General features: G+C 36.0%; 2 protein-coding genes and 1 long non-coding RNA gene across 3 annotated transcripts; 2 read left to right on the forward strand and 1 right to left on the reverse strand.

Moving 5' to 3' along the window:
- Positions 1–242: 242 nt before the first annotated feature.
- On the reverse strand, positions 243–1,095 carry LOC134288831 (uncharacterized). The gene is made up of 2 exons (XR_009998139.1): positions 757–1,095; positions 243–670 (listed from the first exon to the last, which is right to left on the reverse strand). It is a non-coding gene; the product is annotated as an uncharacterized LOC134288831 (long non-coding RNA).
- Positions 1,096–15,876: 14,781 nt separating this feature from the next.
- On the forward strand, positions 15,877–17,695 carry LOC109398322 (uncharacterized). The gene is made up of 3 exons (XM_019670672.3): positions 15,877–16,403; positions 16,468–16,899; positions 16,960–17,695. The coding sequence occupies exons 1-3, from the start codon at positions 16,194–16,196 to the stop codon at positions 17,632–17,634; spliced, it is 1,317 nt and encodes a 438-aa protein (XP_019526217.3). The 5' UTR covers positions 15,877–16,193; the 3' UTR covers positions 17,635–17,695.
- Positions 17,696–18,913: 1,218 nt separating this feature from the next.
- LOC109398331 (uncharacterized) lies at positions 18,914–20,403 on the forward strand. The gene is made up of 3 exons (XM_019670685.3): positions 18,914–19,159; positions 19,223–19,654; positions 19,710–20,403. Exons 1-3 carry the CDS (start codon positions 18,995–18,997, stop codon positions 20,379–20,381), a joined length of 1,269 nt encoding a protein of 422 aa, XP_019526230.3. The 5' UTR covers positions 18,914–18,994; the 3' UTR covers positions 20,382–20,403.
- The last annotated feature ends 3,503 nt before the right edge of the window (positions 20,404–23,906 follow it).

Raw genomic sequence — 23,906 nt, forward strand, 5'->3', positions numbered from 1 at the left:
TGTGCATTTAACTCTTGCATATCGCCTAACAGTTTATTCCATTTAAACTGGATGTGTTTATACTGTGCATATTTTCTCTCTATTGCTGAACATCGCCACAGACATCATACCGATGAGACAACCCGATTTCGAGATACACCTTTTTGAGAACTGCAAATGCTAGCTCCTCAATTAGCAAGATTCAAAAGAGCGAATTAAGCAGGGATGGTGATTGTGCGCAATAAAAAATAACACATTATATGTTGGATATTATCAGTTTATTTTTATTTGTGTATTTTTTATCAAATTCGCCTATAGGCGAAACACAAATTGCTGCTATTCCTCGGTTGAATATTTTAACGTCTTCAGGCATCGTTAAGTCTTAATTTGATTGAATTGTGCTTAGCGTTGACGCTTTGCGAATCAGGTACATCAGATATGGTCTGAACAGTTGGCATCCTTGAGCCGCCGGCTACGCTTTGTTCTTCGTTTTGGGTGCGGTGAGCTCTTGAATCAATATGTAGACGGCAAGACGAACAAATACGAAAATCTTTGGTATTCAGTGTGGATACCTTGGGAAATCCAATTGATTTTAGTTTTTGGATGATACCATCCGTGAGATATCGCAGCTCTTTCGAACAATGAATATCTTTGAATGGGCGAATACATCTTATTTTACTCATTTTGTAATCTGTAACATAGAAAATATTTTCCACTTGTTAGTTTTGTACGAAAATATCACAAAACATGTAATCAAAATGTGTATTTAAAACTTACCTTTGCACCAAAACGTGTTACACTTTCCTTTACAATTATTATGCTATCAAACAACACTGGATCTAGTTCAAAAACACTGGATTATGAGCTGAAATTACTATGAAATCACTATGCTTCTAGCAACCTTTCTGCATTTACTGTTTGGCTTTCCCTAGTAGATCCTGGATGAATTCAGAACCGAGTCAGACATTATTATACAGCTCACGGGTAGAAATCATAGAATGCTGGGTAAAGACTGTTGAACCTTCAGGTACGAGTTTGGAGAGTTGGAGCGAGGTAGATTTGCTGGCGTAGGTATATTGTTATTGAAGAAGATTGTAAATTGCAGCCTCATGTCACCGCAATGAGCCTCTGCACGAATTTGCCCTGTCCTGCTCACTCCCACAGAAAATTTGAAAACAGCGCGCACAGTAAAAGTCACATTTGACTTTTACTGTGCGAACTGTTTTCAAGTTTTCTGTGGGAGTGAGCAGTACGCCAGATTCGTGCAGAGGCTCATACTGCCCCACAGAAAAATAACGAGCCAACATCACTGGTTCTCACTTCCAGCCGCCTCGTTGAACACGATAGCGGCGGCTCGGCGGCTTGGTTCCCCATGACAGCGCAAAGTTTGTAAACAAACATAATTTCAGGAGCAAAAATCAAAAGCGGCGAAACTTTTTTTTCACAACCAATTTTTTTTTGCACCTTTTTAAATCGCAAAACATGATTTTTAATTTCGCAATTATTTATTTAAATTTGAAGTCGTAATAGTATCAGCTCGTATTCGTCACGGGAACAAAAATTCCATAAAATTTATAATTGTTATTGATATGATTCAGCCACAGTCGATAATCGTTTCCGGATTTTGATGCTGACCTCAAAAACATGGCCGCGTGACAGGAGGCTGGTAAATTGTATATACTTTGAATGAATAAAGAGTGCAGCAGTTGTTAATTAAGGTATAAGTCGGCAGTCGTCTAGTTTGATGGAAGGTGACTACTGCGTTCTTTTGATTTATTATTAATAAACGGTCATCGACGGAGCTAGCCTCGTTATGGCCAGCGTGGCCATGGTGGACAAGTTCCAACAAAGAAGCGCTTGAAAATTGAAGCGTTTTACCTCAGACGAATCAAAATTTGCTCTTTTATAACAAAATTATAACAATTAGTTTATTTTTCTAATTTTCTTAAATTTCAACATTGTTTTAAAATTTAAGAAGCTTATTATTGTTCATTTAAATTTCCTCTAATTGACTTGAATACAGATATGTTTTGAAAAAAAAAAATACCAACATAGCCGGCAATTTATTGAAAAAGTAATGGGATGCATATTAAAAATACAGGGGATGGTCAAAATGTTTGGGATAGGCAACTTTTTTTTCTCTCACAAAAAAGTTCAACAAGCTATAACTTTTCATAGAGCGCATCAAGAAATCTCAAATTTTGACTGATTGTCAACCTATTATGTGTGCATCATTGGTACAAAATTGGGCTCGATTGATTTCTCAGACAACTCATTTTTGAGGTGTCATATCTCGGAAACCAGTTAACCGAATTTAATGAAATTTTGACGTACTCTAACAATATGTAAATGCTTCACAAACCATTAAAACATACAGGGGATAGACAAAATGATCGGGATAGGCAAAATTTCCATTTTTTAAAAAAAGTTCAACTAGCTGTAACTTTTCGAAAAGTGCATCAAATATTCTCAAATTTTTACTGTACGTTCATCAACTAGTTATGTATCAGCGTTACAAATTTGGAAAAGATCGGGTCATTCTCCACAAAGTTATAAAGATTCTTGAAAAAGGTAAAATTATCCGATAGCCAAATTTGAGCTGTTATATCTCCGGATTCAATGAACCGATTGAAATGAAATTTTGACCATTTATGACTTATATAATGAACTCTGGAAAACATTTGACTTAACTTAAAATTTTTAACGAGAGACAAAATTATAGCAATTTTAATTTTTTCACGATTTTTTTTAGTAAATTGGTCTATTTTTAATATGCATTCTATTACTTTTTCAATTTATTGGTGGCTATGTTGTTACTTTCCTTCAAAACACATTTATATATTAGTCAACTAGAGGGAAATTAAATGAACTATAATTTACATCTTGAATTTTGAAACGATGTTGATATTTTGGATAATTTGGTGTTTTATTAGAAAAATAATCTAATCGTTATAATTTTCTTCCGTGTTAAGAATATTAAGTTAAGTCAATGGTTTTTCATAGCTCATTATATAAGTCATAAATGGTCAAAATTTCATTGCATTCGGTTCATTGAATCCAGAGACATAACAGCTCAAAGTTGGCTATCGGATAATTTTACCTTTTTCAAGAATCTTTATAACTTCGTGGAGAATGGCCCGATCTTTTCTAAATCTGAGCCACTGATACACAACTAGTTGATGAACTTACAGTAAAAATTTGAGAATATTTGATGCACTTTTCGAAAAGTTACAGCTAGTTGTACACTTTTTGAAAAGTGAAAATTTTGCCTGTCCCGATCATTTTGTCTATCCCCTGTAGGTACTTTTTAAACGTTGAAAAAAATTATCATGGATTGACACTTTTTGGATTTTTCTCGAAAAAATGTATTTTTAAACATCAATGTCAATAAATTTTAGTGTTGATATCCAAAGATTTTCCACTTCTGTTCTCAAGTTATCTCTAATCAGATATATTAGAGCCTATTTAGATTGAAGGAAGAACACATTTAGTAATTTTTGTGTGGTATTGTAAATTTGACTTATTTTCCTCTATATGGGTAAAATTTCAATCCGGTATAACTTAATTCGCCGTGAGAAAATATTACATTTTATAACGTCGTATTAAGTATCAATATATTGTTGATAAACTTTAAAAAAATCTTTCAATTCGGTTCACTGGTTTCCGAGATATAACAGTTCAAAAATTAGTTGTCTAAATAATAGTGTTTTACCCGAATGGTTCTAACTTCACGAAAAATTAATCAATCGAGCCCAAATTTGTACCAATGATGCACATATAATAGGTTGACAAACAGTCAAAATTTGAGATTTTTTGATGCACTCTATGAAAAGTTACAGCATGTAGAATTTTTTTGTGAGAGAAAAAAATTTGCCTATCCTAAACATTTTGGCCATCCCCTGTAAACCAATTTACTAAAAAATCATAAAATTAATGAAATCGCTATAACTTTTTTTTTTGTTAATAATTTAAAGTTGAGTCAAAAGTTTTTCAGAGCTCATTATTTAAGTCATAAACGGACAAAAATTCATTGCATCAGAATTATAGAGGAATTTCTAGAGAAATTTAAAAAAAAATCACTTGGGGAGATTTCTGGAAGATTTTTCAGGGTAATGGATGGAGAAACTTATGATGGACTTCTCCAAGAAAGTTTTAAAGAGATCTGACGAAGATTTTGTGAAAGAATTATCGGAAAAATTCTAAAATAAAACCTCGTAGAAATTCCTTGATTAGATAACAGAAATAATGGAGCAATTTTTCAATCTGTGAAAGTTTAGTTATTCGCGCTATAGTATAACTTACTTAGTTATAAGTTTGCTATCATAACAAATTTTGCTCTCGGATTATTATCAATAACATATAAATTTCAAAATTTGTTATTCATTTTTTTCAGAATTCATTGTTATTAACACTAGGAGCCCCGAGATCAAAAAAGTTACGCGGAGCCCCGTGATCGAAAATTAGTTGTAACTAAATCTTCAAATGACTATATCTCAGCGATGGCTCAACCGATTTTCAATTTTTTTTTATGGATCTCTTGTCCGAATCCTAAAGTTTCAGATAATTGAACAGAAATCATTCTAGGGATGTTCAAATTTCCTATAGAAAAGTGCAACCGATACAAATTTTTTTTCGACGTGCTCATTGAATTGTAAACGTTTAAAATACTTCAGTAAACATCATAAATATTTGTGATTCAAATGAATATAGTATAAAATAACTGAATGCACATCGTAAGTTCAATGAAAAAAAAAATCAACATCCCTAGCGCTCCCGGCACGCTGATTAGTTGCAATTCAATGTTCAATTGGCTATATCTCAGCGATGACTCAGTTGATTTTCATAATTATTTTACCAATCTCTTGTCCGAATCCTAGTTTCAAATAATTTGATAGAAATTATTTTAGGGATGTTCAAATTTCCTTTATAGCAGTACAATCTCTACAAATGTTATTCGACATGCTCATTTGATTGCGAACGTTCAACATCTTTCAGTAAGCATCATAAATCTACGATGTTCACATGACTATAGTATATTTAAGATAACAGCTTGTATATTTAAAATCCATCAAAAAATATTTTCAACATCCCTAGTGCTCCCGGCACAATTAACAGTTGCAATTAAATTTTCAATTGGCTATATCTCAGAGATGGCTCAACCGATTTTCATTATTTTTTATAGATCTCTCATTCGAATCCTAAAGTTTCAGATAATTGAACTGAAATCATTCTAGGAATGTTCAAATTTCCTATAGAAAAGTGCAACCGATACAAATTGTTTTTCGACGTGCTCACTTCATTGTAAACGTTCAAAATATTCCAGTAAACATCATAGATCTTAGGGATTCAAATGAATATAGTATAAGATAACTAAATGCACATCGTTAGTCCAAAGAAAAAAAAATTGAACATGCCTAGCGCTCTTGGCACAGTGATAAGTTGCAATTAAGTGTTCCATTGGCTATATCTCAGCGATGACTCAATCGATTTTCAAAATTATTTTACCAATATCTTGTCTGAATCTTAAAGTTTCTAATAATTTATTTGAAATTATTTTAGGGGTGTTCGAATTTCCTTTATAACAATACAATCTCTACAAATGTTATTCGACATGCTGATTTGATTGTGATCGCTCAACATGTTTCAGTAAACATAATAAATCTGCGTTGTTTACTTGAATATAGTAAAAGATAACTGGATGCATATCGAAAATCAATCAAAAAAATATTTTGAACATCCCTAGTGCTCCCGGCACAATGAATAGTTGCAATTAAATTTTTAATTGGCTATATCTCAGAGATGGCTCAACCGATTTTCAAAATTCTTTTGCCAGTATCTTGTCCGAGTCTTCAAATATCCAACAATGGACTAAAACTTATTCTAGGGGTTTGATAAAAATTTGATTACCGATGTGTTGTTAAATTATTCAAATTTTAGACAATTGAACAAAAACATTCAGAAGGTGTTCAAATATCCCCCATACCAATGCAACAGATACTTTTTTTACTATTTTTTCTTCACTGTGAACGTTCCAAATATTTCGTAAACATAAAAAATCTACGAGATTAAAATGGAAATAGTATTGGATTCAAACTACTTTTACCAAACCCTTACCATAATCTTCAATATTCAAACAATTGCACAAAACCCATTCTTAGTGTATGTATGTGTGTGTGTTTGTAGCTTTTTTTTTATTTATCAACGACGCTTTACATTATAAAGTGAATTAGTGTCAGGGTGTGTTACACCCTGTACCCTGCTACCAGTGCTACAAAAAAAAAAAGATTTTATACCATTTTAACTTCAATTGAATGTGCGGTGCACAGTTACAGCTTGTTTAAGGACAAACGTCTTGAAATCCCGCTTCTACATTGCATCGAAACTTCAGACGCACAAATATCAAGAAGCAAACTTCAAACAACAATGTATTTCATTATTCTGTTCTTGCTCACTTGTAATTAGCTTGAAATAAAAAGCTCAGGTGCACTGGTTTTGTTTACGACGAGATTTGTGCCCTCGAAATCGTGAGTAGGTGCCAAAGTCGGCCATTGTGGCAGCCATTTTGGGATTCTAACAAGTCTGTCCTTAACATTTTCTAGCTAATTATTTAAATGTGTGTGCTCTTGAAAATCCGCAACTACAACCAAACAGTAATTCAACTGAAAGCCCTTGATCTACTACTCAACTTTACCGACGACACCATATTTCTTAAAAATCAGGTTCCTGAGATATGTAGAATTCAAAATTTGTTTGCACTCTAGCGCCGCCTAGCGGTGGAATTTCGAATAATACGTACCATCATCTTTAAGTCCTTTAACAACCAAACGTTAACAGTCCAAGTAATAAGGATCCTGAGATATATGAGAATGCAATTTCGTTACTGTTTCACCTAATTGTCTGTGGTTTAAAGACAAGTAGACGTAACACTGACAATATTTCCATCCCGTATATATCAGGATTCTTATTACTAGAAATTTGAGATAATGAGCCGTATGAGTCGAAATTTCACCGCTAGGCGGCGCTATAGTGCAAACAAATTTTTAATTTAACATATCTTAGGATCCTGATTTTTTAGAAATATGGTGTCTTCGGCAAAGTTGTTGAGTAGGTCAAGGACTTTCAGTCGAATAACGGTTTGGTTCGAGTTTCTGTCACAAAATAGCGCTATTTGCAAATTTGAAAAAAACATGATAAATCAAGTCATTAGCTAGAAAATGTTTTACAAGCTGTTACTTTTTATTAAGTGCACCGAAAATACTCAAATTTTGACTGCAAGTTCCTTAGCTAGTTAGCTACATATGGTACAAATTTGGGCTTGATTGGTAGAGTTACCGGAAGCTGAAAAGGCTTCAGTAAAATATTTATAATTTCATTGCAGTTCATTTCATTGCACTACTATATCTTAAGGATAAGTGAACCAAATTTAATGGAATTTTCGTAATTTATGACTAATAAGTTGGTCTTTGATTACCATTTGGCTAACCTCAAATATGTCAAAAGAGAATAAAGTTACAAATTGTGAAACTTATTTTCAGAAATTCCAATCATTTGCAAGCTATTGCAAATTTGTTGTTAGCACAGCCTAGTGACAAAGTTTTGCATCAAATGATAAACAAACTGTAAGCTCTTAATTTACCATACATTTTGCCAAAGAAATCATCTTTTTAAATAAACAGGAACCTGAGATATTCAAAAACTAAAATTTGAAAGTTCTCTAGCACCGCCTATTGGTTGAATTTCGAATCAAACTTTTTATGATTTGCACAGCATATTAGTAAAAGAATTCTAAAATCGGATGAGCCATCGCTGAAATACATTCAACATTTTTAATTTCAATTCCGGGAGCTTTAGGGATGCTCAACATCTTTTTTGGTGGGGTTCTATAAATGAATTGGGGAATCTAATATTGTTTTCATTTAAATCACGTTAATTTATGATGTTCATGGAAGTATTTGGAACGCTCACAATGCAGAAAAATCATCCTAAAAATTCGTACTGTTGCATTGTTATGAAGAAATTTGAACACCCCTCAAATATTATTTGTTCAATTGTTCGAAATTTAAATACTTGGATAACATATTAGTAAAAACAATTTAGAAAATCGGTTATGCCATTGCAGAGATACAGCTGATTGAAAATATAGTTTCAAATAATTTTCGAACGCTGTGTCTGGAGCGCTAGAGATGTTCTAAATAAGTTATTTTTCTATCTGTATTAACGAGATTTTTAGTCCTAGGCTAGTTTATCTCGGGACCCACGCTTTACTTCCCTTCCGAAGGAAGAACTCATATTTTGTGAGTTTGTCGGGAGTCGGATTCGATCCCAGGTCATAGTCAAGTGTTCTAACCATCACACCAGGTCCGCTCCACATTCTAAATATTGTATCTAAGACAAATCTCATTTGACCTACACAGATCAAGTGGTTGTTAAACATCTTCTACTATAGGTTTCACAACATGTTTTCCTTAGTCTTATACTATTTACATTTGAAGCATGTTGAAATTTTAAAACGTACACAATGAAGAAATAATGGCCGAGGAAAAAATCATATCTGCTGCACTGGTGTGGAGGAACTTTCAACACCCCTAGAATATTTTTTGTTCAATTGTCTGAAATTTGAAGATTCGAACAAAATATTAGTAAAATAATTTTGAAAATTGGTTGAGCCATCGCTGAAATATATTCAAAGTTTTGTAACAGCTTTATTTCAATCGCAATTCCGGGTGCACTAGAGGTGCTTACCCTTTTTTGGGAGGTTCACTAGTTGTATTCGGGAATCCAATCATGTTCTTATTTGAACCACTTAGATTTATGGGCCCATATAGTCGAGGCGGTAAACGCACGGGTATTCAGCATGACCATGCTGAGGGTGACGGGTTCGATTCCCGGTCGGTCCAGGATCTTTTCGTAAAGGAAATTTCCTTGACTTCCTTGGGCATAGAGTATCTTCGTGCCTGCCACACGATATACACATGCAAAAATGGTCATTGGCAGAGGAAGCTCTCAGTTAATAACTGTGGAAGTGCTCATAGAACACTAAGCTGAGAAGCAGGCTTTGTCCCAGTGAGGACGTTACGCCAAGAAGAAGAAGAAGATTTATGATCTTTAGGAAAGTATTTGAAACGCTCACAATGAAGAAAACATGGTCGAACAGAGCTCGTTCTGTTGCATTGGTATGGAAGAAATTTGAACATCCCTGAAATAATGTTTTTGCAATTTCTAATCGTAATAGGCTGGTTTACCTCACGCAAATCTGACAGGAAAAGGCCTAATTTCCCACACTAAGTAAACAGTGCTGTAATGGTTCATTACAGCACTGATTTGCGTTGCGTAATGAACCATTACATAACTGTTTTCAGTTTTGATCAACTTCTTGATGCTTTCTGGACGCAGTTTTGGAAAATTGTGACAACTGCACAGTATAACCTGATATGATCAGATTCTCTGAAACAAAGCTATGAACATCAGTGTTCAGTTTGATGGAAAAGTATTGTTAAAAACTAACCTCAAGCGGTAATTTACGAAATTGCAAAAAACGTTGTACGCAACTCGGTTCAGAACTCGATTTTTACAGCTCTCGTCGTAAATATCCAACTCGGCAAGCCTCGTTGGATAAATGTACGACTCGTGCTGTAAAAATCTTCATTCTGCACCTTGTTGCGAAAACTACTATTGTTCAATTGTCTAAAATGTGAATATTGGGACAACATATTAGTAAAAAAAAAAGAAAATTAGTTGAGCCACCGCAGAGATACAGCTGATTTTAATATATAGTTTCAACAAATTTTCGATCGTCGTGCCTGAAACGCTAGGGATGTTCAAAATAGTATATCTAATACTATTCTCATTTGAACTACACAGATCAATAACTTTTACAACTAGGTTGACATGTCGAAAAAAAAAATATATATCGGTTGCACTAATCTAAAGGAAATTTGAATACCTCTAGATTGTTTTTTTTTCAATTGTTTGAAATTTGATGATTCGGACTAGAGATTGGCAAAAGAATTTTGAAAATCGAATAAACAATCGTTGAGATATAGCCAATTGAACATTTAATTACAAGTAATCACTGTGCCAGGAGCGCTAGGGATGTTCAAAATATTTTCCGTTAAATATTCGATGTGCATCCAGTTATTTTATGCTATACTAGCTGACCCGGCAAACTTTGTCTTGCCATCTTGTGTTGGTTTGACAACTGTTGAACTCAAAATAGCACCGCACTCTAGATCGGTTTTATTTCAATCGTGTTGATTTCCTTCCCAAAACATGAAAAATCAATAATTTATCATTTTTCTTACTTTTCTAGTTGATTTTCGTAACTTTTTGTACATATAAACACAGCCACCATGAACACGAATCAAACCATGCAAGAGTTAGCCCGATCGGTTCATCCGTTCTTGAGTTTTGTTACCTCAAAGGGGCTCCAAACTCATTTTTATATATGCGAACAACGCAGATTTATGATGTTTACTGAAAGATGTTGAACGTTCACAATCAAATGAGCATGTCGAATAACATTTGTAGAGATTGTACTGTTTTAAAGGAAATTTGAACACCCCTAAAATAATCTCTAATAAATTATCTGAAACTTTAAGATTCGGACAAGAGATTGGTAAAATAATTTTGAAAATCGATTGAGTCATCGCTGAGATATAGCAAATGGAACACTTAATTGCAACTTATCACTGTGCCGGCAGCGCTAGGGATGTTCAATTTTTTTTCTTTGAAATTTGAACATCCCTAGAATGATTTCAGTTGAATTATCTGAAACTTTAGGATTCGGACAAGAGATCCATAAAAAAAAAATTGAAAATCGGTTGAGCCTTCGCTGAGATACAGTCATATGAAGATTTAGTTACAACTAATTTTCGATCACGGGCCCGCGAGTGTTAAGTTGTTATTGAAACTAACAAAACAAGTTATTAAAATGGTTTTCCAGGAATATTTTTTCGTTATGATATTTGTTATTTTGCCGCTTAGACAAGTTTATAACATGATATGTTATGCTAATAACATAAAAATAAATGATTTTATTATTCAGTTATTTTGCCAAAATATCGAATTTTCTAATGCATTTGTTATTTCTCTCTGCTCGGGATATCTTTCGACTGACGGGTGCCATTTTACTAGTGAACATTTTTATTTGATAACGGTTTTTGCCACACAGTGCATCGATCTAATGGATATAATGTAGTGATAAAAACACGGCAGACTGCGGTGGGCTGAGCACGACGCTCGAATGCTGGAGGAAGGGGCCGTCTGCTTCGTCATAGGCCGCGCATTCGATGGCGTTTTCCAGTTGAGGAGAACCTAAGGCCTCCAAACGTTCAGAACGACTGGAAGCGATTGGCCCAGGATCGAGATCAGTGGAGGCGAATGCTTCATTCCGCGTAGACTCGCCCCTTCGAGCTGTAGCCCATCAAGTATCAAGTACAGGGGATATTCAAAATAACTGCCCAAGTAACAATTTCAATTCCTTTTAGATTTGATTATTTTTATGGAAGCTTTATCACAGCATGACCAATTCATGGAACATTTATAGTTGTTTTTATCAAGAGAAAACAATCTTCGTTCACTATTAACTTTTACAACCAAAACCAACGCAGTCAGTCGGACATTGTCCTGTAGATGGGCTAGATCACGCCCGAAACCGGTCGACGTAAAGGTAATTTTAATCTTTTCTTGACGATTGTAAGAACGATAAGTGTTATGTCTTGTCTCATTTCGCGTCTCGTGTGAATCTTCGTTCGTTTGCGGTTTTTAAGTTATCTTCAAGTTAATTTTGAAATTCGCGCATAAAACAACTGAATTTACAAGAGCATTAAATCTTATAATAAGTTTTAAGGTGTATTTGAAGTTATTTTCAGCACATAACATCAACATATTTTATTAAAAGTTTATGCTTCGTTTATTCAAGTGCATTTCATCTGGCTAATCCTCCTTTAAAAACTTCTTGAAGCCTTCTATTCTTGAGCTAGAGCCATTACTCTGGAACAAGAACTATGCGAAATAATGATAACACAACGAACTATTTTTCAATCCAAATAATGAATGTAACAAATTGGTTGAAAAATCGCGTTCTCATGCAAATATAAACACATAAACATGTTTGCTCACTGATAATTTAGCCATTCTTGTGCTAAAAAGTAATCATGTCAACGAAATAATGGTTTTACGGCCAATCAAAAATGCGAGTAGCTGGCTGCTGTCGTCCTGCCTTCAACCAGTTTCTCACACAGGCCATAGCTATGCGAATCGAAAATGAAATGGGTACTTACTGTGACTCTGCTCAAGCTCATGCCAAATAGTGTAATTGTAGCAAGTTGCACTTCATTATTAAAAGCAAAAATACAGGGAAACACCGCGAAATGTACAGACACAACTTTCTAGCATCGAAAACGTAAAGAAACAATTGTCAAAGGCTGTTACTCTTGTATAAAACGAATAAGATTCATTTAAGACGAACAAATCTGCCTTAAGATCATAACTAGTAAAAACAATCTTCAATAAAGGCTGTAGCGTTCATGCAAGGTGACTTGGTTCCATCATTGTTTTGAGGGGGTTTGGATTAAAGGTAATAACAATTGATGGCGGCTGCATGAGTTTTGTTCGCTTGGAACGGCAGCCATGCTTGAAAAGAATTGAAAAAGTGGCGTAGCCTTTTGTTTTTAAAGGAAATTTATGTCTTCGTATATTAATGATTGATATTATTTTTGAGGCGCTTTGTAATTTTCGTATGTTTTGGGTGGCATATCAACGAAAAAGTGGGTATGGCACGGAAAATTTCGATTCCCTGTCATCAATGATCTGTCAGGAAATTTTAATGTTTTAGCCATTTCAATTTGATGAAAATTAATTCGCAGTTCAATTATTATTTCATCCATGAAACAAAACTTGTTTGCATCTGCATAATGCTTAGGTAAAAGATTTCATTTATTATGCACTGTTGACACTTTTGAGAAAGACAGCTAAAAGATCAACATGCCTCAAGATATTCTTGTAATAGTTTCATGAAGTTCTTATAATCAATTATCAGCGCATGTACATAAATACAACTAGTTTCAAAGCAGTCTTCAAAAGCAGCTTTGAAGATCTCCTGAAGAGTGGACCAGATTAGTCTTATGGATGTTTTATACCTATTTTATCTCAGATTTGCAGAACAAAGTGCTTTATTGCTAAGTTTTATTATTCTATCTTAGAAATTACTTCAGGATTGCCACAAAAGTATAATTGTTACTTGGGTGGGACAGGTAAAATATTCGCTTTTCAAAAAATATTCAACTAGCTGTAACTTTTCGAAAAGGTCATCAAATATTCTGAAATTTTTACTGCAAGTTCATCAACTAGTTGTATACCTGTGGTCAAAATTTGGAAAAGATCGGGCTATTCTACACGAAGTTACAAAGGTTCTAGAAAAAGGTGTAAAGCCTGTATCCGCAATAATCGGGACACAGAAATATGGCTGTAAATCTGCAATAGAAACATTAAAATTGCTCAAATTTTGCCTAATAATATCTTAAGATGCGTTAATTTCACCTGCAAAGTTTTAGGTGAATCGGTGAAGTACCTTGTGTTGTAGCAATGAAACAGTAGAACGCGAGCAATTGAATTTTGTACAGCTTCTGGTTTAGCTTGTCAGCGCTGTAACTTTTGAATTTGATAAAGGAAATGGCTGAAATTTTGAACACAAACCCCTCAATCTACTTTACTTGCATGGGCAAAATTTCAAAAAAATCGATGCACTATACACAATTTTATAGTCGAAACATATATTGGGGCTGACCGCGATTTTAGCCCCTCAGACAACATTTAGTGAGTACCCCTTATTGTATCGATTGTATTGTTGAAAGTACTACACCAATAATCATCAAATTTTGCAAGCATAATATATACATGATCAACTACCTTCTGTGAAAATTTCATGAAAATTGGCAGAGACATTCAAAAGTTATGAATGGGCAAACATCGCACATGAAAAACATGAAACATTTTCACTAACACTATCCCCTATCAACACCAGTAACTTTCAATCCAAATGATAAAAGTTGATGCAATTTTGCAAGAAGGTGTCTTTATAAGTTTCATAACTGCTTACGAAATTTCATAATTATCCTCACAGAACTTTGAATTGTAGCGGAAAAGAACCATCTAGTATGCGAATGAAAATGGGTGATGATTGTACAAAATCCTAAAAACCACGTCTGTTTGTTTCTCATCCACAGTTAAAAGTAATGCATCGATTTTTATGAAATTTTGCACAAATAATAAACATGCATTAAAGAGTTCTCAGTTAATTTTTGGCCAATTTTTATTGATTCAAAACAGAGTTACTGCCGTACTTCTATGTCCCGATTATTGCGGATACAGGCTTTAATTATCCGAAAGCAAACTTTGAACTGTTATATCTCCGGATTCAATGAACCGAATGCAATGAAATTTTGATCATTTATGACTTATATAATGAGCTATTGAAAACTTTTGACTTAACTTCAAATTCTTTACACGAAAGAAACTTATAACAAATAGATTATTTTTCTTATATAACATCAATTTATCCAAAACTTCATCATCATTTCAAAATTCGAGGTAGTAATTATAGTTCATTCAAATTCCCTCTAATTGACTTGAATATATTAATGCTTCAAAGGAAAGCATCCAAATAGCCCGCATTAAATTGAAAAAGTAACACAAGTTTACAAAATAAAACGAAAATCGTGAACTTCTGTCCACGACCAAAAATTTTGAAGCACAATTTAGCCCTGATTTCGAAACCGACCTTCAAAAAATTTTAAGTAGAACAGTTTTTGAGTTTTAGCTCAATATCGAGTTTTGCAACTTTTCAAAATATGTAATTTACTAAAATCCAAATATATTGCGTTTTGTTCAACCAATTTTAAATCTCTTTCCATAAATTAAAAGCTGAATACAATACCATTCGATCATCTGAATACAGGTTCTGCGTCAGATTGATGAAATTCAAGATATTGGCGAGTTTTAGGGACGATCTCTTTAAAATTTAACGAAATTTCCAAAAATATAACGAAGAAATGTATTTTTTCAATAAGAAAAAAACAACTTAAAAATTCTTTCTCGACGTTTATTTGACATATCATATGTAGGCGAGTTACAGTAAAAATTTCAGCTCAATCGGAGCATTGATTGCGGAGAATGAGATGTTTGAAGTGAGCGACTTTGCTTAAAAATAGAACAAAAATCGATTTCAAATCATCAACCTTGTATGGAAAGTCGAAAAAATTTCCGCTCTACTGTAATTTTTTTTCTTTTGCGTTTTCGAACTCAGGGTATGATTCTACACCAAAAATGATCATCAGCTTACCGAGTTCAAAAATGCTGTAAACTAGTGTAATGGGATGCATATGAAAAATTGATAAATTTACTAAAAAAACATGAAATAAATAAAAAACAATAAATTAAATCACCATAACTTTTTTTTCTTATTAATAATTTCAAATTAAGTAAACTGTTTTTCAAAGTTCATTATATAAGTCATAAATGATCAAAATTGCATTGCATTTGGTTCATTGAATCCGGAGATATAACAGCTCAAAGTTGGCTATCGGATAATTACAGCTTTTTCTAGAATCTTTATAACTTCGTGTAGAATGGCCCGATATTTTCCAAATTTGGACCAATGATACACAACTAGTTGATGAACATACAGTAAAAATTTGAGAATATGTGATGCCCTTATCAAAAAGTTACAGAGAGTTAAACATTTTTTGAAAAGTTTAAATTTAACCTGTCCCAGTTATTTTGAGTATCCCCTGTATGTACTACTTTTACTCATACTACCCGATGTGACCCGGCTATGATTGTATTATTCTGTTTGTCAGTTTCTTTAAAAATGACATCAGGTCCACTCCTACCCCTTTACGTTACATACTAGCATTTCGATATTAAAACGAAAGCTGTAACTGAACGACAACGTAAACGGACAACGAATTCTAAATTGTGCGGGCCCGCTCCTTCAAATCAACTCACCTTCGGTCAGCTTCAACGAGATTACCTATCTTGTCAGCATCCTATCAGGAGCTTGTTTTGTCCGGTGAGATAATTTGGAAAGCAAAAAAAAAATCATCAGATGGGTCAGTCTCGTGCGATCAGCGGCGCGTTTCGTATAGTTTATGCCACATCGCGTCTTTCGTTCACTCACTGTGTGTTCACGGATCTGCTAAGCCAGTTGAAGAAAGATGAGTGATTCCGCTAGGTGTGCCGGCAACAGTGATCAAGGCCACGCAGTGAACCCCTTTCGAGAGGTAATCAGTGCTGAAGAATGTGAGCAAATCGTACGAAATGCGCTGGGATCGAACGACATCACGGTGGTCGAGTACGAAGTTACGAAAATTCCCGGACATATCGGATTCTTGGGGGAATATCTCCGGCTCGAGGTGTTGGTAGAGGTATGGTTGGTTATTTTTACATACTTCGTTTAAACCTTGTAACTAAGATCTAACCATTCCTCAGAAAAATGGAGTTCAATCGCGGGAGCGATACTTCCTCAAATCGCTGCCCATCACGGACAAGAACCAACGAGCCATGATGGAGTCTTTGGGATTTTTCCGCAAGGAAGTCGGAGTGTACTCCCGGATACTGAGTGGATTCGGACACAATGAAGCGCCGGTCAAGTGGCGTCCAAACTGCTATCTTACACGTGCCGACCTTATCGTACTGGAGGATCTGAAGTGGCAACAGGGATTTAGCATGATACACTTCCAGACTGCGCTGGAGCAAAGCCATCTCCATTTGGTGCTGGAAGCGGTAGCCCAGATGCATGCCTTGTCTTTGAACTACGAATACAACTGCGTTAGTGGTCAACGTTTGGACGACCTGTATGCGGATGTGCTTTTCGAGACGTCCGTCATTCGAGATAACAGTTGGTTTATGGCCGGATTAAGCGTAAGTGTACTATAGTATTTGCAAAGTAAACTTCACTTAAATCTGTTTCCTCTCATTCAGGGCATTAAGGCAATTGCGCTGAATGGAACTAAATACTCGTCAGATCCAGCAAAAAAGCAAATCATGGAACAGCAGATAGACGAAAAGCTGAACGAGATTTTTGATATAGTCAAACCCACTCACGACTTCCAAAGCGTTCTAGTTCATCGAGACATTTGGCTCAACAATCTTATGTTCCAGTTCGAAAAGGACCCCGCAACGGGCCAAGACAAACCGGACATTCCCAAAAGATGCATTCTCTTAGACTTCCAAATTTGTCGCTACTTGCCACCGATCGTTGATTTTCTTTTGACGCTTTATCTCACCACGAGACGCTCCCATCGAGAGCAATTCTTCCAAGACTATCTGAGATTTTATTACGACCATCTGTCGGACAGGATGCGCTCGTTCAAACTGAATCCGGATCAAATGTTGCCTTTCGAGCAACTAGAACGCAGCATTGGACACTACAAGATCATCGCGCATGTCTTTGCCGGGGTTTATCTGGCCTTGACCAATCTACCGGCCAACGTGCTGGACCAGTTGCACCAAGACGATCCGGAACTGTATCATCAGTATTGCAATAGCAATCGCGATGAGTTTATGCTGAAATACCTGCGAGAGGATGAGTTTTATCGCGAAACAATGACCGAATGCGTGGAAGAAACCGTTGAATATTTCTTTGGATTTGAATAAGGGGACGGGTAGGACTACATATTGTAATGTCTTTCAATAAAGCATGATTTTTATACCAACACCTGAAATGCTTTGAATTGTAGAGTGCTTACGCCAATGAAACCTGACACAAACCAGCAGGGTAAGTAGAAAGGAGGTAATCCAAGTTGTCAAATTGCTATATCCGCCATATTGGAAATGAACTTGACATAGAGGCTTGCAGCAAATCAAATCAGTTATAAAACTGGAATCGAGATGCCCCAGTAGGAATAAAATTCCTAAGTAAAAACCAGCTATGAACGCAGCAGCAATGACTGCGAAAAAGCAGGCGAATTACTCGAATACTCCAGGATAGACTGGCCCAAAACGATCAATGGTTGGTACCTCATAACAAAGCAAATATATGTTTTGCGTTGTATGTGTCAATATGCGCGCATTTGTAATGCTCCATTAAGATATTATATTTTATTTTGCAATTTCGTTATAATAGCTTCCAACGTCGACATGAGTTCTGTAGTGTTCCATTAAATTTTCCTAAGATGGCGTCCATCTGCAAATCCCACATGGGCATTGTAAATAGGATAAATGCAGCAACAGTGTTAGATTAGATTAGTGTAGGGATGTAGAAAATTTCGTCGCGATCGAAAGCTTGCTGTGGTTTCCACAACTCCGTTGTGGGACAAGTTTACATGTCTTTTGTTTTGTGTTTATTTAGTTATTCTTTGATCGAATTAGATCTTTTGTCTGATTTTATACTAAAGCCATCAACTTCGAAGGTTCAATAATGTAGGAAGATTTTGTCTAATTTTGAGTTGCGCCCTACGTACAGATTATTTAAGTATTCCTGCAGGAACTATTTTGTTATCGTGAGTCTAGCCGAACCAGCTTTAAGATTTGCGAAATATTTGTTAATGGTTTAATTAAACTAGACTAAATTGAACGGTTTTAAACTTCCTGCGAAGCCATCGCTGCAAGTAACGTTTATGTTTTGAAGCTTCTAAACCATTCTCATCTGAAAAGACACTCGCTGCTAATGGATTGGAAAGTACTACCCTAAAATTAAAAGACATTCTGCAAAAAAAAGAATCATTTCATTCACAAACACTTCACTCAGCTAAGCAAACTGTTCAAGACGATCTTATATCACAATGATAAGAAAATGTGGCACTGTGGAAAACGGCAGGCCAATCCAAGCATCAGTATTTTTATTACTCTTGTCTTGGCTAAATCCATAGAATTTCGCCAACAGGGTACATTTCTCTCAGTGCATCTTGACTTAGTCTAATTGAGCGCTAATGCGATATGCACCCTTGTGAGCTCGGAGAGTGCGCAGAAAGGCTTTCAGCCTTCAACGCACACGCAGCTCGAGAGTGGAAACGAGATGGTAAATTTAAGTGACCTTATTTCGTTCGACGACTGCGTTGAAGTGGTACAAAGTTCCCTTGGCGAAGGGTTCCGTGTGATCTCCTATCGACTCGAGAAGGTTCCGGGTCATCCTGGATTCCTAGGCGAATACGCCCATTTGACGGTGTCCACCGTACAGATAGTGAGTTCAACGAGAGTTTCCAATGGGATCGGGTATTATCTACTTAAGAAATTTAAATTTCAGGGAACTAACCTAAGCCACGATCAGTCGTATTTCGTAAAGTGTTTGCCATTCACCGATGCGAAGCAACGTGAGGTTGTTCAGGACTTGGGAATATTCACCAAAGAAGCCGTTTGCTATCGGGAGCTGTTTGCCCGATTCGAGAGAAACCCCGGAAAGGTACTGAAATGGAGACCGGAGTGTTGGCTGGCCCGGGACGATCTGATGGTGATGGAAGATCTTGTCGACGCGGGCTACCGATCGATGCCCTTTCAAAGATCATTCGGTAAAGAACACATGATGCTGATATTGGAACGAATGGCACAGATGCACGCCTGTTCACTGGATTTGCAGTACAATCAGATGAAAGGGAGTAGGTTAGATGAAAAAATCGGTAAAATGCTTTTCGAGACAACTTTCATGCGGGAAAACCCTTGGTTTGTTGCGGGACTGAAGGTTAGTGTATCAGTTTGTGTAGTTTCTTTGAATACCTTCCACAATTCACTTCCAGGGAGTACTCAAGGTAGCCTTGGATGGGTCAAAGTACTCACGAAATCCGGATTACAGGTCCATGATTCAGTCCCAATTGATGGATAAAATGGACCGCATCTATGAGCTTTCCCAGCCGTCCCATCGCTTTCAATCGGTCATAGTTCATAAAGACCTGTGGTACAACAATATGATGTTTAGATTTGAATATGATCAAACAGGGAACGTTTTGTATGATAAGCCCTTGGACTGCGTTTTGATTGATTTTCAGATATCGCGCTACCAACCACCTGCCATCGATTTCTTCTGCACCATTTACCTGTTGACTCGGAGACCTCACCGAGATCAATGGTACGATTTCTATGTGCAATACTACCACGATCAACTACGCCAAAAACTGGACAAACTTCAACTACAGGTAGATCTCATTCTACCATGGCAGCAATGGTTGGAGAGTTTGGAGCACTACAAACTGTTCGGTTTGCTTTGGTCCGGAGTACTGCACGCATACGTAAACCTACCAGAGGGATACATCGGTGAGCTGCACGCGGCAGATCCCGAGGCGTACCACGAGTTCGGACTTATGAGCAGAGATGCAATACTGATGAGGTTCTTTCATTCGGATTCTTATTATCGGGAAACTCTGCTCGATTCGATTGACGAAACTTTGGAATATTTATTTGAGTTCAAATAAAATGTATTGTAGAACGATGTAACTTCAATAGTGTTTCAGTAAATGTGCATTCTAGCTTATCCCGGGAAGACGAGAATATCGAACAATTTTTAATGTCATATCTCTATGTGATATTTATATCGCACGGACAACTCAAAGTGATATGAGACCAGTTTTTGTTCTTGTGGAAAAATCTGAAAATTTCTACATAAGAACAAATTTAGTTCTTCTGAACGAAATGAAACACAAACACGCATAGAGTTGGATCAATGTTAGTGAAATGCCATGTGCTCCTTTTTGAGCTGTGGAAACGAAGAACTTTGTGCTCTTATTCCCCTCATATTCAAAGCAGTGAGCCACAGTTGAGTGGTAAGCATCGCCGTTTGTGGTTCCTAAGGTTGAAGATTCAATACTGGCTGTTGGCATTTTTTTTTACTTTCAAAGAAAAATATCAGCAAATCTAGTCTGATATTGTTTTGATCTTGTAATATCTTCTCCATACTAGATTTTCATATTATTACTGGTATTTTACCTCTTATCTCAATCAATCCAATATTAGTTTTTGATCTTCAGTAATTCAATTATTAATAACTGAATGTGTTATTCGTTAGATTTTCACACCAATTCGGGATAAACTAAAAATCTTACAATCAAGGATTAAAACTGTCCTACTCCGAGGTATATTCTCAGTAAAGGCGGAGCTTTTTGGGCGAAAAATGGATACTGTATGTTGCTTTCACAACAAAACGCGTTGCCTTTTTCCAGGTGGCATTTCTGAATCATCGCGACGAATTAAGAATCACCTCTGCTGTTGTTTGTGTTAGTGAGATCGGAGAAACATCAGACTCCCGCCAGCTGATTGGCTGGCGACGACTCTGGCGATGGGTTCACCCGCGACGGATTCAAATCGTCGCGTTCGATAAGGGGGAAAATCGACAATATTGATTGATTGATTTTTTCGTCATTTGCCAACACCTGCAAACCTTGCAACAGTCAACTCTCCACAACTCGATGTTCTACAACTAGAGATTTTGAATAACTTGATAGATTCGTCAGTCCCTTCATTTTTCCATGGCGATGGCGTTTGCCTCCATAAAACTATATTTGCTTGTAAGTTCAATATAATCATTGCTCAATAAGGCCGATGCAAATATTTAATTTGTTTTATGTCACCCCCCCCTTCAAAAATCCCAAAATATTGAAGGGGCGAAAAAAAAACATGGCGTCCCATGACTCCATTTTCAATGGGGCACGTTCAGTGTAGTACTAGATTTGTAGTAATGAGCTGAATTTTAGTATGGTGAGAAGGTCAATTCTCCGTTTCTGCAATGAAATGGTGCAAAAAGCGTGGGTATTATGATTCCTTGCCTAATTTGATGCTGTTTGAGCAAAACTTCGGATATCTATGTTGTTTATGTTGCAAGAAATGGAGAAAACAACAACACTGTTGCCCAAAGTTTTGCTCAAACAGCATCAAATTAGGCAAGGAGTCATAATACCCACGCTTTTTGCACCATTTCATTGCAGAAACGGAGAATTGACCTTCTCACCATACTAAAATTCAGCTCATTACTACAAATCTAGTACTTCACCGATCTGTCCTATAGAAAAAATGTTTACAAGCAACTATTTTTCAATAGTTGAAAAATATTTTTTCAATAGTTGGTAAAATTTGTAATTTTTCAATAGTTTGTTTTGTTTGTTCCTTATTTATTTTTGTACCCCCCCCCCTCGTACCCTTTGGGAGGTCTCGGACATAAAAGAAAAATAATATTTGCATCGGCCTAAGCAACGTATAGAGAGTTTTTGGACAAACCTTAGGCACACAAATGGTACAATCTCATAATTGGAGCATATAAAAGAGTATAGGTCGGATCTACAAGTGCAACAAGTCTGGAACATCTTGCGTCCCTTCGGAACCCGTCTAAGACGTTTTCCAAATGCATTAAAACGCCTTTGAAATCTCCCCGAAACACACCTAAGAGCAGTGATCCAGAATTTGTTTTTATACACTGCAGGCCCAACCAGGTTTTGTTTTGACCATCTTCACCGTAAAGATACGGCTAAACGGTTGTCTCTTTATTTCTGAGAAATAATTTCATATGTTCATTTCAAATCTGCTACTGAGAGAATGAAGATGCATGTTTGCTCATGTGAATGAACTTTCTTTTATTTTGCTTAGCATGATTGGCATGATGCTCTGCCGAGCCCACATCACTGGAAAAAGTGAAATGAATCGCTCAGAGCATTGTTTTATTTCCTCTGCACCCCCTAGAGCAAAACCGATAATCACAAATCAACACTGAATGTGGATAATTAGTAGGGGTAGGCGGGGCATTATGGACACCCGGGGCAGAATGGACACCCTCAATATTTTGAAATATGCGAACTTTTTTGAACTTTTAATGAATGGAGAATATAGTCCATTTGTCTAAAACGTAGTTTCAGGAAAGAAACATTCGAAATTAAAATTATACTTGATTTTACACGAAAAAGTTGCGTCCTCCGTTTTTTGTGCATGGAAATTATAATTTTTACACCATCTAAAATAAGATCTAGTGATTAATTTATTGCAGGTCGATTAAAACCTGATATTTCTAGAACACATGCAAGTAGTTTTGCTGTATCTACATGCTTAACATGTTTATATTTTCTTCTTTATTATATCAAAAATCAAGTTTGGAAATATCTTCTGCTGCCGGGGCAAAATGGACACTCACCTTTTTTAAAGAAGCGGCAAGGGAAAAATATAACCTAAATCACAAACCAACCAAATTCTTCGATTTAAGTATATTTTCCGTCAAATGTTCACTATAATAGACATAGGGTGAAACAAATTGGTCAAAAAACGACAGAAGTGGAAAACAGTTGTTCTAGTCACAGCTGTACATGCCGACAAAAACGAAGCTTTATCCAAAACAGCCTGAATTTAAATTAACTGAACAAAAATGAACTACTTCGGCGTATAGGCAACTCCAACGGAAGCTAACGATCCCTCCGCATCTGGTGGCAGGAATGAGAAACCTATGAAAAGAGGGGCTCCGCCGAAATTTGCCATTGCGCAGCATAGGCAAACTGCACTTTTTTCACATTTTCATATCGAATTCCGCATCGTAGAGAAACAAACGAGCACTTTTTGAAAAGAAAATCTAATTCTCTTTCAGATGCGCTTAGATCCGGTAGGTACTTACGAACAACTTATGTGATTAATTTGAGGAGCTCTTGCTATGCCTCCGGCGGGCAATCTTCCGGATTTTTTGTTAGCTGGTCAATCCGGTGTCTGTCGCCGTGGGCATCGAGATTGATGATAATAGAAGCCATTACCAATGGAAAATAGCAACCATCAAAGCAAAATATGAGTTAATTTTGAAAACGAAAAATTTAATTTTTGATGTAAACAAACCATTTTCACCTTATCTCACTTAGCGCCTCTACAATTGGGGATCATCCGAATTCACCTATGGATGAATACCATAATAGTTGTTTTGTAATGAAATGACATTATAGGTGTAAATAATGTACGAAAATCGTAAAAGTCTCATGGTG

The sequence above is a fragment of the Aedes albopictus genome, chromosome 2 (genome assembly GCF_035046485.1).
Source record: "Aedes albopictus strain Foshan chromosome 2, AalbF5, whole genome shotgun sequence".
In the NCBI taxonomy this organism is placed as follows: Eukaryota; Metazoa; Arthropoda; class Insecta; order Diptera; family Culicidae; genus Aedes; species Aedes albopictus.

Coding starts and splice junctions, on each gene's coding strand:
- LOC109398322 (XM_019670672.3), top strand. CDS start 16,194: ATGAGTGATTCCGCTAGGTGTGCCGGCAACAGTGATCAAGGCCACGCA. Junction 16,404..16,467: donor GGCTCGAGGTGTTGGTAGAG/GTATGGTTGGTT, acceptor ACCATTCCTCAG/AAAAATGGAGTTCAATCGCG. Junction 16,900..16,959: donor GGTTTATGGCCGGATTAAGC/GTAAGTGTACTA, acceptor CCTCTCATTCAG/GGCATTAAGGCAATTGCGCT.
- LOC109398331 (XM_019670685.3), top strand. CDS start 18,995: ATGGTAAATTTAAGTGACCTTATTTCGTTCGACGACTGCGTTGAAGTG. Junction 19,160..19,222: donor CGGTGTCCACCGTACAGATA/GTGAGTTCAACG, acceptor TTTAAATTTCAG/GGAACTAACCTAAGCCACGA. Junction 19,655..19,709: donor GGTTTGTTGCGGGACTGAAG/GTTAGTGTATCA, acceptor ATTCACTTCCAG/GGAGTACTCAAGGTAGCCTT.